Genomic DNA, 17,939 nt, shown 5'->3' with positions numbered 1-17,939 from the left:
ATTCATGTTCGTGTCCCATAGACTTTAACAGTGTTCGCTTGTTCGAACGAACTTTTTTCCTGTTCGCATGTTCTGGTGCGAACCAAACGGGGGTGTTCGGCTCGTCCCTACTACTCACAATTTAATGGATTTCTTCTGAAATCTTCAAGACTGAAAAATCTTGCTTAATCTTGCTTTTTTTTTTGCACATCAGTCTTCTGAAACATGAAGTATACCATAGATCTGTTTTTTTTTTCAACCACTTGCCAACCAGCCACCTGCATTGTACTGCAGGCGAGGGGCTGCTGTAGGTAAAGTGACGTACATCGCTGTCTACTTCCAGGTTTAGGGCAAGCATCCGGCCCTGCTCCTGCTGCGATTGTAGATTTGTGGGACAAAAATTACAGCGCACACAAACAAAAATGACATTTAAATCATGCAAGGCTATTTAAAACACCTGAACATATTCAGCAAATAAGCAACAGTATGGGGATTTGATCACACCATATGGCCATACAGTCTACCTGTGTTATAGGAGGAGCCCTTTAGTTCTCCCATAAAGAGGAGTGTATTTCTCCCATGGTTGAGAAACAGGATCTTTCATTCTATGAATAGTGTAGGACCCACTGATAATGGGGTACTTCGACGCAGTAGTGGGCTTAAGCACTATATGGCCATATGGTGTGACCAAATCCCCATATTTTTGCTGAATATGTTCAGGCGTTTTTAAATAGCCTTGCAGGATTTAGGCCTGATTCACACCTATGCAGTTTTAGTGCTTTTTGCATTTTGCAGATTTGCACTACAGAATGTGTTCCATAAGAAAACCATGTTAAATGGACTGTAGTGCAAATCTGCAAAAAGCACTAAAAATGCATAGGTGTGAATCAGGCCTTAAATGTCATTTTTGTATGTGTGCGCTGTAATCTTTTGTTCTGTTTGTATGGTCTTATAGCTGCACTATCTTTAATGTAATGCATTTTAAGGTGTGCCCCCCAAGTCTTTGTACACAGTGGGAGCCTCTCTACAAGTCCCGCCCGGGACATGCTGATCGGCTGTGTGCAATCACAGCCCAGAGCTCTGTGGTGGTGAACACCACAGAGCTCTGTACCGAGGGAGCGACCTGTCAGTTCTCATCTCTGCACAGCAGGGATGAGAAACAGGGATCCTTAGTAAAAAGCAACACACTGTACACACATTACGGCACACTTTTAACCCCTTGATCACCCTAGATGTTAACCCCTTCCCAGACATTGTCATTAAGTAGTGACAATGTGTAGTTTTATCACTGATCATCATAATAATGTCAGTGGCAGTTAGTCAATTCCTCCCAGCGTCCGTTGTGCGTCAGACACCATTTGTGTCCAATTACCCGCCGCAGTATCGCAGTCCTGTTATAAGTTGATTAGTCGCCATTAGTTAAAAAGATTCCAATATATATATATATATATATATATATATATATATATATATATATATATATATATATATATATTACACACACACACCAAAATTTGCTGTTATTTCTGGTTACATGCTGTGTGTACTACAATTCCTATAGAGCTGACTCTCTGTCTGAAGATGTGTAGTTCATCTCAGGGCAAGCAGGAAAGGGTAACTGTTCACATACACAATGGGTGGCATGGAGGAAGAACATAGCCAGCTTACAACAGGAAGTCTAAGAACAGCAGAAAGAAGTTTATATTTGAGAGACAGAAGGTACATTGTATTTATAAACATATTTCATTTATTTTGTAAAAAATGCAAGTTTCGTGTCACGTTAAAGTCACTCAGCCGGTGCAGGCTCGGGAAAGATCCTAACCATATGGTCGGTATCCACCCAGAAGCCTGGACCGCCACCTGGTTCAGCCTTTTAGCAATCCGCTGAGAGCCTGAGCCAGCATTTCTCCCGAGTGCCCCCATAGCAAGCCGCTTGCTATGGGGGCACTTGTGTGGGCTTGATCCCAAGCTGGGCTGTGTGCGTCTATGGACACGCACAGTGAGGCTCGGCCCCGTCCCCTCATGATTTGATTGACAGCAGCAGGAGCCAAAGGCCCCTGTGAGAAGAGAGAGAGAAAGAGCAGCACTCAGGTAAGTATTTAGGGGGCTGGGGAGAGCTGACACAGAAGGATTTTTACTTTAATTAAGCTCTACAACAGGTGACAGCTACTACAGGCTATTAAGGCCTTATACGATAATTAGGGTCAAGGACCTTGCAAACACTGTGCTCATTACTGAACAGGTAGAAGGGTGTCTAAAGCCTCGTACACACGATTGGATTTTCGGCAGGGAATTGTGTGATGACAAACTGTTGGCCTAAAATCCCACCATTACTACGCTCCATCAGACAATTGTTGTCCAACTTTCCGCCAACAAATGTTGGATGGCAGACTAGTAAATTTTCGACGGACAACGGTCTGTTGTCAGATTTACCTATCGTGTGTACACAAGTCCGTCACACAAAAGTACAAAGTAAAAACACGCATGCTCTGAATCAATGCTCAAACACGACATTAGCAGAAGGTGCCCAAAGGGTGGCGCTCAACAGCTAAAAAAACACGTAGTACGTCACTATGTTCTTGTTTGTTGGCCGACAATTGTGTACCGTTTGTATGCAAGACAAGTTCACGGCACATGCCCTTCGTACAAAAGTCTGATGCGTTGTCTGTGGAAAATCCGATCATGTGTGCGAGGCTTAGGGACTTCATATACACGGGACGTTTTTACAACCTCTCCTGAACGATTTAACTTGACAGATAGTAAACGTCTGTTTTGCCACGCTTACATGGCGCGTTTAGCCGCATTTGCGTTTAGAAGCGTTTTTTCAACTAGATAAAAATGAAAAACGCTTGTAAACAAAACGCAGCTAAACTTGAGTTACCGCGTTTACAAGCCGTTACAGGCATTTGGTGTTTCAAAGGCCACTGAACACCCATCCCGAACACATTTTTTTGCATTCCAAAAAATGCTTCTAAACTCAACTGCCTAGAAACGACTATAAACGACCCTGTGTACATGTACTGATAAGATAACAGAGAAGAGTTCAGGGGCAGCGGAAAAAAAAAAAAGCCCAACTGCTCCTAAACGACCGTTTACCAGCAGCAGTGTACATGAGGCCTTAACATTTGCATTACACATGACACAATTACTTTTTTTTTGTTGCTAGGTTTTAAAAAACTGTGAAATAAAACTCAACTGTGAAAATGTGTTTTTTTAATAAAAACAATTTCCTTCCTGCAGTAGTTTATTACTTTTCAATGCATTACTAAATATGTATTCTGTATAACAGTGCACAAACTTTAGCGTGCAACTTTGCTTTCATGCACATTGCCAAAAGATCCCAAAACATAAGTTAGATTTTCCACAAACCAAACTGTACTACTGGCAATCTTTACATATTGTAAAGTATATAGCTGTGCACAAACCCTTAAAAAAATCAACTATCCTTCCCATCCCAAGCGTCACAAAACTGGCTATCCTCTTTACCACTACCCTCCCTAACTTCCTCTCAAGTAGAATCCCTAAATGGACCGTTTACGGAAGAGGAGCTTCTTAACGTAATTAAATCCCTTAAAAGATCGGTCGCCTCAGGTCCGGATGGGTACACTGCCAGTTACTACAAGCACTATGCTCCTGTTTTGACCCCACATTTAACCACCCTGTTTAACAAAGTCCAAGATGGAGAGCGTTTTCCAAATGAGCTGACCTTGGCCAATATGTCCCTTTTATCAAAACCCCTTAGGGACCATTCTCTCCCAAAAAGCAACTATATTTTCATAAACTGCACAGATGTGTCAATCTTCATGGGAATATACATCACTTAAAACTGCATATTTCTGGCAAACACTGTCTGGCTTTGGCCGTCTAAAGTGGACACAAGCCTATCTGGCCTGATGAAGGATTTCCTTGAAAGCCCGTGTACTTAAAGATGAACACAGGCACAGCACCACCAAGCAAGGTACATGTTTGTTTTTTGCCTGACATATTTGTAATAAAGGTGATTGCCAAGATGAAAGCCTCATTCACACTTATGAGACTTGTCATGCAACTTTGGACCCCTGAGTCACATGACAAGTCGCATCCCATGCTTGCCAAAGAGTATCGTTTATATCTGTGTGACTTAAAGTCGTGACTTTAAAGTAGTTCATGCACTACTTTGGTCTGACTTTCATGTGACTTGAGGGCCATAGACTTCAATGTAAACCCTCAAAAGTCACACCTGCATGATATACATGTGACTTGAGAAAAGAATGGCAGTAATGAGAAATAAATGAAAAAACAGAGTGGGGTTCTTCTCAAAATCTATACCAGACCCTTTTTGAGCATTCAGCCCGGTAGGTCAGAGAAGGGAGGGGGGTTGGGGAAGAGGGGATGAGCGAGAAAAAAAAAAAAAGGTTGGTGGTGCGGCATGCGTCATGATTGACAATGGAACCACCGGGGGACATATATTTTTTTTAGATTTTTTAATAAAGGGGCCAGGATGTGGGGGCCTCATTGTTAAAGGGGGAAGAGGCCCTTGTCCCTATCAACGTGGGGACAAGGTGCTTTCAGGGCATGTGGCCTGGTATGGTTTAGGGAGGGAGGGGGCGCTCGCTCATTTCTTCCCCCCCTCCCTTTCCTAACCTACCAGGCTGCATGCTTGGATAAGGGTTTTTTTCCCATTTATTTTTCATTGCTGGCATTCTTTTGTTTACATTCAGCTGTCAGCGGGGAAACACACTGACAGCTGATGAGTCATCAGTTGTGAAAGCAGAGTCTTTCAGGGGGGGGAGGAGCGGGTACCTGTTTTTTTTTTAAAGGGACCCTGGCCCTACTTCTGGGAGACCAGGCCGCAGAGAATCACGTCAACAGCTCGGTCCCCCTCCTCCTCCCGGGCCAGTGAGAGCAGCGTGCTTCGCGCATGCACAGAAGAGACCCAGCCGTGAAGCCGAAAGGCTATACCTGCCAGGTTCCCTTACCCGCAATGACGGCGGCAGCACTGACCAGCTGATGGAAACATCAGCTGCAGTGCTGACATCACTGGACTCCAGGACAGGTATCCTAATGTTAATTTTTAAAGGGGCAGGCGAAACTCCACTTTAAGGATGCCGCGGCTGGCTTCCCGTCCCGCTGCTTAAAGCAGTAGTAAACTGCATAGAAAAATCGGGTCTGGGGCAGTTTAAGTCATAATGTGCTAGTATGCATTGCACACTAGCACATTATGACAGACTTACCTGAAAACAAAGCCCTTCAGTGGTGTGCGGTCACAATGGTGCACACTAATTTAGTGCACAAGTTACATGCTGCAAACAAATGATGAGCAAAAAACAAAAGCACCAAGCACCAGCAAAAATACAAAACAGACTTCCCAAAAAACATAAGCCCCAATTTGGAGAAGGGTAGGCAGCCTACTATGACTGTAGAATTCTACACTTATTTTTTATTGTATTGTGCCCTGCCCTTCCCCTTGCAACTTAGAAAGAAAGGACCTGCGGCTATCCCTCCATTACCCTCACTATAATGAATTGAATATTTTAAAATACAACTACTTGGGGGAGGAAATATTATCCAGGCAAAACAGAGGAATTGCAGATGTGCCTGGCCTCTGCTGTGTACAGCCCAACCACTGTATAAATACCAAAAACATTTAAAATTTAAAAAAAATGGAAAGAATGCAGTTGGCAACTTGCTGCTTCTGGGCAGGATATTTCCACTAGAACCTAAAGATGAGAGGCTGCAACACAAAAAGGTCAAACAAAGTGGGGTTTAGACTGCTGGAACTGAAGATGGTTTTAGCATAATTTTTTTTTTTTGCAGCCGATACCTGCTGCCATCTAGACCTGCACAGTCCAATATTTTTGGCTACTGCCTGAGAAATAATACATTCTAATTTCTATTTCAAGATAAAATCTGCCTCATTTCTCCCTCTTATACTGCGCCCCAACCAAGCTGCATACATACTAAACAATATTTGTTGTTGTCTCAGATAATACAGTCCCAATTTTTACTGCAAGTTAAAAACCTACCTTTTATCAGTCTATTTGTAGCCTATTCAAATTCAAGTGCCTGCATAGAGTCCTAATGCTAGTTAAGTTCTACCACACACGTACCCAACGTCTATATATTTGGCATTTTTTGGGGTATAATTGAGGATAGAGGGATGTGAGGGGGTTGGGGAATGTGGCTTTGCAGTGTTTTGTGCACTCTTTTTTACATTTTATAAGCTCACAAACTAGAACACTAAACTGTTGTGCCACTGGTCAGTTTGTATGAAGTGGAGGGCTTTAGCTTTATTTTTTAAGAGTAAACTTTCCCATAGTTTTTAAATCCGTTGCTGCTGCTACTATCACCATTCAATTCAGGCCCATTGCTGCTTGGTTTAAAAAAAAAAAAGCCAAAAATGACCTAGAAAACATATTATCCAAGTCAGATTATAATGCTGGTGTGGTTAAATCAAGTTAAATGTTAAAAGTTAAAAAAGTAAATTATGTGTACAAAATATGTGAGGCCCGAATACCGTGTAGCTGATGCCAACTGTGAAAATCATACTGTTACGTAACACCACATAAAGCTTGAAGGCATCTCCCAAGCATGTAAATTAAAGGATAAGATCACTTTTATAAACCAAAATAATAAATGCACTTTTTTTGTAGGTAAAAAAAAAAAAAAAAAATAGGATTTTTATAACAGATTACCTGTAAAATCCTTTTCTTGGAGTACATCACGGGACACAGAGCCATAGTAATAACTGTATTGCCCTGTACACACAGTCGGACTTTCCGACGGAATATGTGAGATCGGAGCTTGTTGTCGGAACCGTGTGTGGGCTCCATGGGAATTTCCGACACAACGTTTGAGAGCATGCTATAAAATTTTCCAATCCGATCCTTTAAATTCCAATCGTGTGTAGACAAATCCGACGGACAAAGTGCCACACATGCTCAGAATAAATTAAGAGACGAAAGCTATTGGCTATTGCCCCGTTTATAGTCCTGGCGTACGTGTTTTACGTCACCGCGTTCAGAACGATCAGATTTTCCGACAACTTTGTGCAACCATGTGTATGCAAAAAAAGTTTGAGCCAACATCCGGCGGAAAAAATCCATGGATTTTGTTGTCGGAATGTCCGATCAATGTCCGACCATGTGTACAGGGCATATGGGTTATATGGCACCTTCAGGTGATGGACACTGGCACACCCTAAACAGAAAGTTCAATTCCCCATATAACCCCTCCCCTTACCGGGAGTACCTCAGTTTTGTAGCAAAGCAATGCACATGTAACCAGAAAGAGGGGAGGGACCTCTGTGTCCCATGATGTACTCCAAGAAAAGGATTTTACAGGTAAGCTGTTATAAAAATCCTATTTTCTTTATCGTACATCACGGGACACAGAGCCACAGTAATAACTGTATGGGATGTCCCAGAGCAATGTCACGTGAGTGGAGGGGACACAAATAAAGGGATATAGGATTAATAGGGATATCCTCATGCCATCTTACATCCACCTGATAGAATCTGGTGGATGTTAGGACTGAAGACCAGGTTGCGGCCTTGAAGATTTGAGCCATGGAGGCTTGGTGATGCACTGCCCACGAAGCAACAGCCCATGGTGGAGGGCGCTTTGACTTGAAAAGGCGGAACCTTCCTCTTTATGCCATAAGCTTGAATAATCACTTGCCAAATCCATTTGGCAATAGTGGATTTCGATGCTGCCTGTCCTTTCCTAGGACCTTCAGGCAACACTAACAAAACATCTGTTTTCCGAATCTGCGCAGTCGCCTTCAAATAGATTTTGACTGCTCTCACAACATCCAAAGAATGAAGTGACTTCTCTTCTTTATAACAGGGTTCTGGAAAAAATGAAGGTAAAACAATATCCTGGTTTAGGTGAAAACCTTTGGCAGAAAGCTAGGATGAGGACGCAATACTACTCTATCCTTGTGAGCGGTTAAATATGGCTCTTTACAAGAAAGAGCCGCCAACTCTGATACCGTTCTTGCAGAAGAAATGGCAACCAGAAAAACTAGCTTCCATGTCAAAAGGACCAAAGGAATATGTCATATCGGTTCAAAAGGCTGTTTCTGTAATGCCGACAGAACTAAATTCAAGTCCCAAGGGTGCAGGGGTCTCACCGGTAGATTAAGCCACGTTACCCCCTGTATAAAGCTTCAGACCAAAGAATGCGAAGCAAGCGGACATTGAAAACAATACCGACAAGGCCGAGACCTGGCCCTTGATAATACTCAAGGCCAGTTTAATGTCTACTTCTATTTGCAGAAAAGCAAGAATTCTACCTATGACATACTTCCTAGCATGCCAACCCCTGGATTCACACCAGGAAAATTATGCCTTCAAGACTGTATAATAAACTACTCTGGAAGCTGGCTTCCTTGCATTAATCAAGGTAGAGATAACTGACCCGGAAAGCCCACGATTCTTTACAATGTGGGTTTCAATAGCCAAACCGTTAAATTTAGCGTTTGTAAGGTAGCATGGAACACTGGTCCCTGCAATAGCAGGTCTGGACGTGGTGGTAGGGGTCATGGGGCCCTTACCACCATCTTTACTATTTCTGCATACCAAGATCTTCTGGGCCACAAGAACTACAGACTTCCTTTTCCGCTTGTTCCTGCGAAGAAGTCGAGGTAGCAGCAGAATAGGAAGGAATGCATAAATCAGTGAGAACTGATCCCACGGGGTCACCAACGCATCTGTTCCGCATGCGAGTGGATTCCTTGTTCTTGACACAAAGTTGTTGACTTTGTTATTGAACCTGGATGCAAACAGATCTACATCCGGGATCCCCCGTCTTTGGCATATAGGCAGGAAGATGTTGGGGTGAAGGGACCATTCCTCCGGGAACAACTGCTGGCAACTTAAGTAGTCTGCCATTCTGCCTGCCAGTTCTCTACCCTGGAATGAAGATTGCCGATATGCATGGCACATGTTTTTCTGCCCAGGTTAGGATATGGTTTACCTCTCCCTGGGCTGCCTGACTTCTGGTGTCCCCTTGGTGATTGATATAAGCCACTGCTTTGGCATTGTCGGATTGAATGCTGACAGGAGAATTTTGCAATCTGAATGTCCAGACCCTTAGGGCTAGACGCACTGCCCGAATCTCTAGAATGTTGATGGGCAAGGTCCTTTCGGTTCTGGACCTTTTCCCTTGGACAGACGCTTCTTCCTGGACTGCTCCATAACCTGAAAGGCTGGCATCTGTTGTTACCACCTTCCAGGTAACCGGTAAGAAGGATTTCCCCTTCTACAGATTCTCGGATATCCTCCACTAACTGAGGCTCTGGCGCACTTTTGGCGATAAAACGCATTGGAAAATCTAGTGCCTGAATCTTCTTGTTCCAGGCCGATAGGATACTGTTCTGCAGCAGTCTCGAATGAAACTGAGCATAGGGAACTGCTTTGAATGAAGCCACCATCTTCCCGAACAACCTCATACAAAGGCAATAGAAGGATCCTTCTTTGCCCTGACCCTGTGAACCAGCTCCTTTATGGCGCTGATCTTTGCCTGGGGTAAACACACCTTCTTCTGGGCTGTATCCTAAGACACTGGCGACAAAACGGAGGTACTCCAGGTAAGGGGAGGGGTTATATGGGGATTTGAACTTCCCTTCCTGTTTTGGGTGTGCCAGTGTCCATCACCTGAAGGTGCCATATAACCCATACAGTTATTACTGTGGCTCTGTGTCCCGTGATCGCAGGGGGAAAGAGGGGGTGAGGGGGAAAGAGGGGGGGAGGGGGGAAGGGGGGAAGAGGGGGGGAGGGGGGAAGAGGGGGGGAGGGGGGAAGAGGGGGGGAGGGGGGAAGAGGGGGGGAGGGGGGAAGAGGGGGGGAGGGGGGAAGAGGGGGGGAGGGGGGAAGAGGGGGGCAGGTCACGCGGAAGAGGGGGGGAGGGGGGAAGAGGGGGGCAGGTCACGCGGAAGAGGGGGGGAGGGGGGAAGAGGGGGGCAGGTCACGCGGAAGAGGGGGGGAGGGGGGAAGAGGGGGGCAGGTCACGCGGAAGAGGGGGGGAGGGGGGAAGAGGGGGGCAGGTCACACGGGCGAGGGGGGGGAAGAGGGGGGCAGGTCACACGGGCGAGGGGGGGGAAGAGGGGGGCAGGTCACACGGGCGAGGGGGGGAAGAGGGGGGCAGGTCACACGGGCGAGGGGGGGGAAGAGGGGGGCAGGTCACACGGGCGAGGGGGGGGAAGAGGGGGGCAGGTCACACGGGCGAGGGGGGGGAAGAGGGGGGCAGGTCACACGGGCGAGGGGGGGGAAGAGGGGGGCAGGTCACACGGGCGAGGGGGGGGAAGAGGGGGGCAGGTCACACGGGCGAGGGGGGGGAAGAGGGGGGCAGGTCACACGGGCGAGGGGGGGGAAGAGGGGGGCAGGTCACACGGGCGAGGGGGGGGAAGAGGGGGGCAGGTCACACGGGCGAGGGGGGGGAAGAGGGGGACAGGTCACACGGGCGAGGGGGGGGAAGAGGGGGACAGGTCACACGGGCGAGTGGGGGGAAGAGGGGGACAGGTCACACGGGCGAGTGGGGGGAAGAGGGGGACAGGTCACACGGGCGAGTGGGGGGAAGAGGGGGACAGGTCACACGGGCGAGGGGGGGAAGAGGGGGACAGGTCACACGGGCGAGGGGGGGGAAGAGGGGGACAGGTCACACGGGCGAGGGGGGGAAGAGGGGGACAGGTCACACGGGCGAGGGGGGGAAGAGGGGGACAGGTCACACAGGGGAGGGGGGGGAAGAGGGGAACAGGTCACACAAGGGAGGGGGGGGAAGAGGGGGACAGGTCACACAGGGGAGGGGGGGGGGAAGAGGGGGACAGGTCACACAGGGGAGGGGGGGGGGAAGAGGGGGACAGGTCACACAGGGGAGGGGGGGGGGAAGAGGGGGACAGGCCACACGGGGGAGGGGGGGGGAAGAGGGGGGGGAAGAGGGGGACAGGTCACACGGGCGAGGGGGGGAAGAGGGGGACAGGTCACACGGGCGAGGGGGGGGGAAGAGGGGGACAGGTCACACGGGCGAGGGGGGGGGAAGAGGGGGACAGGTCACACGGGCGAGGGGGGGGGAAGAGGGGGACAGGTCACACGGGGGAGGGGGGGGAAGAGGGGGACAGGTCACACGGGGGAGGGGGGGGGAAGAGGGGGACAGGTCACACGGGGGAGGGGGGGGGAAGAGGGGGACAGGTCACACGGGGGAGGGGGGGGGAAGAGGGGGACAGGTCACACGGGGGAGGGGGGGGGAAGAGGGGGACAGGTCACACGGGGGAGGGGGGGGGAAGAGGGGGACAGGTCACACGGGGGAGGGGGGGGGAAGAGGGGGACAGGTCACACGGGGGAGGGGGGGGGAAGAGGGGGACAGGTCACACGGGGGAGGGGGGGGGAAGAGGGGGACAGGTCACACGGGGGAGGGGGGGGGAAGAGGGGGACAGGTCACACGGGGGAGGGGGGGGAAGAGGGGGACAGGTCACACGGGGGAGGGGGGGGAAGAGGGGGACAGGTCACACGGGGGAGGGGGGGGGAAGAGGGGGACAGGTCACACGGGGGAGGGGGGGGGAAGAGGGGGACAGGTCACACGGGGGAGGGGGGGGGAAGAGGGGGACAGGTCACACGGGGGAGGGGGGGGGAAGAGGGGGACAGGTCACACGGGGGAGGGGGGGGGGAAGAGGGGGACAGGTCACACGGGGGAGGGGGGGAAGAGGGGGACAGGTCACACGGGGGAGGGGGGGGGGAAGAGGGGGACAGGCCACACGGGGGAGGGGGGGGGAAGAGGGGGACAGGTCACACGGGCGAGGGGGGGGGAAGAGGGGGGGGAGAGGGGGACAGGTCACACGGGCGAGGGGGGGAAGAGGGGGACAGGTCACACGGGCGAGGGGGGGAAGAGGGGGACAGGTCACACGGGCGAGGGGGGGAAGAGGGGGACAGGTCACACGGGCGAGGGGGGGAAGAGGGGGACAGGTCACACGGGCGAGGGGGGGAAGAGGGGGACAGGTCACACGGGCGAGGGGGGGAAGAGGGGGACAGGTCACACGGGCGAGGGGGGGAAGAGGGGGACAGGTCACACGGGCGAGGGGGGGAAGAGGGGGACAGGTCACACGGGCGAGGGGGGGAAGAGGGGGACAGGTCACACGGGCGAGGGGGGGAAGAGGGGGACAGGTCACACGGGCGAGGGGGGGAAGAGGGGGACAGGTCACACGGGCGAGGGGGGGAAGAGGGGGACAGGTCACACGGGCGAGGGGGGGAAGAGGGGGACAGGTCACACGGGCGAGGGGGGGAAGAGGGGGACAGGTCACACGGGCGAGGGGGGGAAGAGGGGGACAGGTCACACGGGCGAGGGGGGGAAGAGGGGGACAGGTCACACGGGCGAGGGGGGGAAGAGGGGGACAGGTCACACGGGCGAGGGGGGGAAGAGGGGGACAGGTCACACGGGCGAGGGGGGGAAGAGGGGGACAGGTCACACGGGCGAGGGGGGGAAGAGGGGGACAGGTCACACGGGCGAGGGGGGAAGAGGGGGACAGGTCACACGGGCGAGGGGGGGAAGAGGGGGACAGGTCACACGGGCGAGGGGGGGAAGAGGGGGACAGGTCACACGGGCGAGGGGGGGAAGAGGGGGACAGGTCACACGGGCGAGGGGGGGAAGAGGGGGACAGGTCACACGGGCGAGGGGGGGAAGAGGGGGACAGGTCACACGGGCGAGGGGGGGGAAGAGGGGGAAGAGGGGGACAGGTCACACGGGGGAGGGGGGGGGGAAGAGGGGGACAGGTCACACGGGGGAGGGGGGGGGAAGAGGGGGACAGGTCACACGGGGGAGGGGGGGGAAGAGGGGGACAGGTCACACGGGGGAGGGGGGGGGAAGAGGGGGACAGGTCACACGGGGGAGGGGGGGGAAGAGGGGGACAGGTCACACGGGGAGGGGGGGGGAAGAGGGGGACAGGTCACACGGGGGAGGGGGGGGGAAGAGGGGGACAGGTCACACGGGGGAGGGGGGGGGGAAGAGGGGGACAGGTCACACGGGGGAGGGGGGGAAGAGGGGGACAGGTCACACGGGGGAGGGGGGGGAAGAGGGGGACAGGTCACACGGGGGAGGGGGGGGAAGAGGGGGACAGGTCACACGGGGGAGGGGGGGGAAGAGGGAGACAGGTCACACGGGGGAGGGGGGGGGAAGAGGGGGACAGGTCACACGGGGGAGGGGGGGGGAAGAGGGGGACAGGTCACACGGGGGAGGGGGGGGGAAGAGGGGGACAGGTCACACGGGGGAGGGGGGGGAGAGGGGGACAGGTCACACAGGGGAGGGGGGGAGAGGGGGACAGGTCACACAGGGGAGGGGGGGGAAGAGGGGGACAGGTCACACAAGGGAGGGGGGGGGAAGAGGGGGACAGGTCACACAGGGGAGGGGGGGGGGAAGAGGGGGACAGGTCACACAGGGGAGGGGGGGGGAAGAGGGGGACAGGTCACACGGGGGAGGGGGGGGGAAGAGGGGGACAGGTCACACGGGGGAGGGGGGGGGGAAGAGGGGGACAGGTCACACGGGGGAGGGGGGGGGAAGAGGGGGACAGGTCACACGGGGGAGGGGGGGGGAAGAGGGGGACAGGTCACACGGGGGAGGGGGGGAAGAGGGGGACAGGTCACACGGGGGAGGGGGGGGGAAGAGGGGGACAGGTCACACGGGGGAGGGGGGGGAAGAGGGAGACAGGTCACACGGGGGAGGGGGGGGGAAGAGGGGGACAGGTCACACGGGGGAGGGGGGGGGGGGAAGAGGGGGACAGGTCACACAGGGGAGGGGGGGGGAAGAGGGGGACAGGTCACACGGGGGAGGGGGGGGGAAGAGGGGGACAGGTCACACGGGGGAGGGGGGGGAAGAGGGAGACAGGTCACACGGGGGAGGGGGGGGGGGGGAAGAGGGGGACAGGTCACACGGGGGAGGGGGGGGGAAGAGGGGGACAGGTCACACGGGGGAGGGGGGGGAGAGGGGGACAGGTCACACAGGGGAGGGGGGGAGAGGGGGACAGGTCACACAGGGGAGGGGGGGGAAGAGGGGGACAGGTCACACAAGGGAGGGGGGGGGAAGAGGGGGACAGGTCACACAGGGGAGGGGGGGGAAGAGGGGGACAGGTCACACAGGGGAGGGGGGGGGAAGAGGGGGACAGGCCACATGGGGGAGGGGGGGGAGAGGGGGACAGGTCACACAGGGGAGGGGGGGGGGGAAGAGGGGGACAGGTCACACAGGGGAGGGGGGGGGAGAGGGGGACAGGCCACATGGGGGAGGGGGGGGAGAGGGGGACAGGTCACACGGGGGAGGGGGGGGGGAAGAGGGGGACAGGTCACACAGGGGAGGGGGGGGGGAAGAGGGGGACAGGTCACACGGGGGAGGGGGGGGGAAGAGGGGGACAGGTCACACGGGGGAGGGGGGGGAAGAGGGAGACAGGTCACACGGGGGAGGGGGGGGGGGAAGAGGGGGACAGGTCACACGGGGGAGGGGGGGGAGAGGGGGACAGGTCACACAGGGGAGGGGGGGAGAGGGGGACAGGTCACACAGGGGAGGGGGGGGAAGAGGGGGACAGGTCACACAAGGGAGGGGGGGGAAGAGGGGGACAGGTCACACAGGGGAGGGGGGGGGAGAGGGGGACAGGTCACACAGGGGAGGGGGGGGGGAAGAGGGGGACAGGCCACATGGGGGAGGGGGGGGAGAGGGGGACAGGTCACACAGGGGAGGGGGGGGGGGAGAGGGGGACAGGTCACACAGGGGAGGGGGGGGGGAGAGGGGGACAGGCCACATGGGGGAGGGGGGGGAGAGGGGGACAGGTCACACGGGGAGAGGGGGGGGGACAGTTCGCACAGGCGGTAATAGAGAGTTGGTAGACTAGTGTCTGGGTACAGGGGATGAGGGTACAGCACACAGACATTGGGGGCGCTAGGGGGTACACATAGTACAGAGGAAGCGGTGTATGAGTACCGGTGGGGGGGAAGGGGGGTGAGGACACAGGCTGGTGGATTATATACATGCAGCGGACAGAAGCGATACAAAGGGGGCCACAGACTGAGCGGACACCGGGATATGGCGTGCACACAATCTCCTCCCGGGCCCCGTCTCCCTCATACATAGAGCCGGGCCCCCACTCTCTCTCCCGCCATCCTCCTCACCTCAGCATCCAGTGTGGCCATGGCTCCGACCCCGAGCATAGCCCCGCCCCGCCACCTCTACCGTCACAGCCCCGCCCACCTGCTCTTGCGCTGCCCTCTGCAAGGGGGGGGGAGTTTCCGGCGCATGCGCGGCTTCCCCTCCGAACGTACAACAACATGGCGGTGCATGGTAACGTTAATAGCGGCTCCGTACAGTGGGGTTGTTTTGGATGGCCGTGTAATAAATACGCTTCCATGGGACTATTTACACCTGAGTTATTGTAATATCCCAGTTTTCATGGCAACCACCAAACTTCTAGTATAGTATGGCAAAGTTGGTTAGTTTCGTGTTTCCTTATATCATCCTATGGTCTACACTACAGAGCCCTCAGCCTCCAAGTACTCCCCAACCCCCTCCAGAAACCTCATGGGATGGTAAACAGCAAGCAAGAAATAAACAATAACATCTAAATAAATCAACACAACCTTCTTATTATAATTTTGGATAGTAAATGCCAGTAAATACCTTATACAGCCCGCTTCCTGTCTCTTGTCTGGTCATTATCCTAGGCTTATGACATCATGCACAGCTCTCTCCCTCTCACTCTTGTGGGAGTTTGCCAGGAAGAGAGGGGGGGAGGTATAAGAGGGCCAAGGAGAGCTGCAGGGCTGCAAAGGTGGAGGTGTGCCTCTGTGTAAATCCAGGAACTGAACAGGCAGCAGCTTCAGCTGATTGCCTGTAAAATGATTGCAGCCAGACTCAGTGGAGGGAGATTTCTAAAATAATATGCACAGTGGTTGGAGGGAAGCTTTAGAATGGCAAAGATGTTTTTATTACAAATTATGTGAGCAGACTGCAGTTCCTCTTTATCCACATGCCAACCGCCCGTGGTCGTTTGACAGTGGCAGAATGGCTCCCCTCCGCAAATCGCTGTAGCTGTACGGCGGCCGCCTTAAGTGGTATAGGGGGTGCTCGCTGACACCGTGTCCCCGAGGTGCCGATGCACGTACCCAGCGTCCTCAATGTCCACTGGGCACCCACGATCGCTCTTGACAAAGCAGGAACGTGGATCTGTGTGTATATGTGTAAACACACAAATCCACGTTCTGTCAGGGGAGAGGAGACAGATTGTATGTTCCTAGTATACAGGAATACCGATCGGTCTCCTTCCCCAGTCAGTCCCATCCCCCCACAGTTAAAACACACAGTGAGGGAACATATTTAACCCCTTGATCGCCCCCTAGTGTTAACCCCTTCACTGCCAGTGACATTTATATAGTAATAAGTGGCTATTTATAGCACTGATCGCTGTATAAATGTCAATGGTTTAAAAAAGCGTCTGATCTGTCTGCCGCAATGTCACCGTCTCAATAAAAATCGCAGATTGCTGTCATTACTAGAAATAAATAAATAAATAAATAAAAATGCCATAAATCAATAATCTATTTGGCAGGCACTATAAAACGTTTGTGAAAATCAATATACGCTTATTGCGATTTTTTTTTACCAAAAATATGTAAAAGATTACATATCGGCCTAAACTGAGGAAAAACAAATATTATTTTTTTTTTAATTTGGGATATTTATTATAGCACTGATGTATCAGAGGGAGCACCCTTCCTTGATATTGGTCTAACCGCATTGGTATGTCCAGGGCCGAAATTAGGGGGGGGGGGGGCACACGTCCCGGGTGACACATCTAGGGGGGCGCGCCAGGGGGTTCAGTCACCCCCACCCACACTGGAAAGCGTTGCTTGCTCTAAGGGCGTCACTGCCGTCTGATCAAGTGTAATTGACAGGCAGCACCCGCAAATAGTTTCCCAAATATCGAAGAACCAAATAAGAAGGAGACTGCACAGGTGCACTAGTGCTGAATCACTCTGCTCCTCCCACCCGCCAGCACTATAGAAAGGCATGCCATAAGACCCCACATCTCTCCTCCAGGCAGGAAAGACCAATATCAAAAGAAAAAATAAACGATCTCTGACTTTCCAGCCCAGTCCCCGGCTATGTTTATTTCCGCCGGACATGACGTCATAACATCACGCCCGGGCCTCTGAAGGTCATAGAGATTGCCGGGGACCATCTGTCTCTTGGAAATCTCTCTGACAGGTGGTGTACTGCTGACAGTTGGCACCTCTTAGGGCTCACCTAGGGTTGCCACCTCATCCCTTTAAAATTGAACACATATTAATTACACACTTCCTTGGCTGTACGGGATAAGGAAGGGTTAGTTCTGTTTTAACCACTTCAGCCCCAGAAGGATTTACCCCCTTCCTGACCAGAGCACTTTTTACAATTTGGCACTGCGTCGCTTTAACTGCTAATTGTGCGGTCATGCAATGCTGTACCCAAACGAAATTTGCATCCTTTTCTTCCCACAAATAGAGCTTTCTTTTGATGGTATTTGATCACCTCTGCGGTTTTTATTTTTTGAGCTATAAACGGAAAAAGACCGAAAATTTTGAAAAAAAATGATATTTTCTACTGTTTGTTATAAAAAAAAATCCAATAAACTCAACTTTAGTCATACATTTAGGCCAAAATGTATTCGGCCACATGTCTTTGGTAAAAAATGTCAATAAGCGTATATTTATTGGTTTGCGCAAAAGTTATAGCGTCCACAAACTAGGGTACATTTTCTGGAATTTACACAGCCTTTAGTTTATGACTGCCTATGTCATTTCTTGAGGTGCTAAAATGGCAGGGCAGTACAAAATGCCCCTAAATGACCCCATTTTGGAAAGTAGACACCCCAAGGAAATTGCTGAGAGGCATGTTGACCACATTGAATATTTATTTTTTTTGTACCAAGTGATTGAATAATGACAAAAAAAAAAAATTACAAAAAGTTCTCA

The 17,939-nt window shown here is 52.6% G+C and overlaps 1 protein-coding gene across 5 annotated transcripts in view; it reads right to left on the bottom strand.

Moving 5' to 3' along the window:
* EHMT1 (euchromatic histone lysine methyltransferase 1) overlaps nucleotides 1-15,180 on the bottom strand; it is a 259,917-nt gene extending 244,737 nt beyond the window's left edge. For 3 of the 5 annotated variants that reach the window (XM_073599700.1, XM_073599703.1, XM_073599717.1), the window contains exon 1: nucleotides 15,102-15,177. In XM_073599700.1, the coding sequence (XP_073455801.1) occupies nucleotides 15,102-15,140 (39 nt within the window). In that variant the 5' untranslated portion in view covers nucleotides 15,141-15,177. Of the gene's footprint in view, nucleotides 1-15,101 lie in introns of all 5 variants that reach the window. The other 2 variants (XM_073599701.1, XM_073599702.1) reach the window with 2 other exon arrangements.
* Nucleotides 15,181-17,939: the final 2,759 nt, after the last annotated feature.

This window comes from Aquarana catesbeiana, linkage group LG09 (assembly GCF_042186555.1).
Source record: "Aquarana catesbeiana isolate 2022-GZ linkage group LG09, ASM4218655v1, whole genome shotgun sequence".
Classification (NCBI taxonomy): domain Eukaryota; kingdom Metazoa; phylum Chordata; class Amphibia; order Anura; family Ranidae; genus Aquarana; species Aquarana catesbeiana.
Note: the sequence above shows the minus strand (reverse complement) of the source record. Positions and strands in the feature narration are given on the sequence as shown.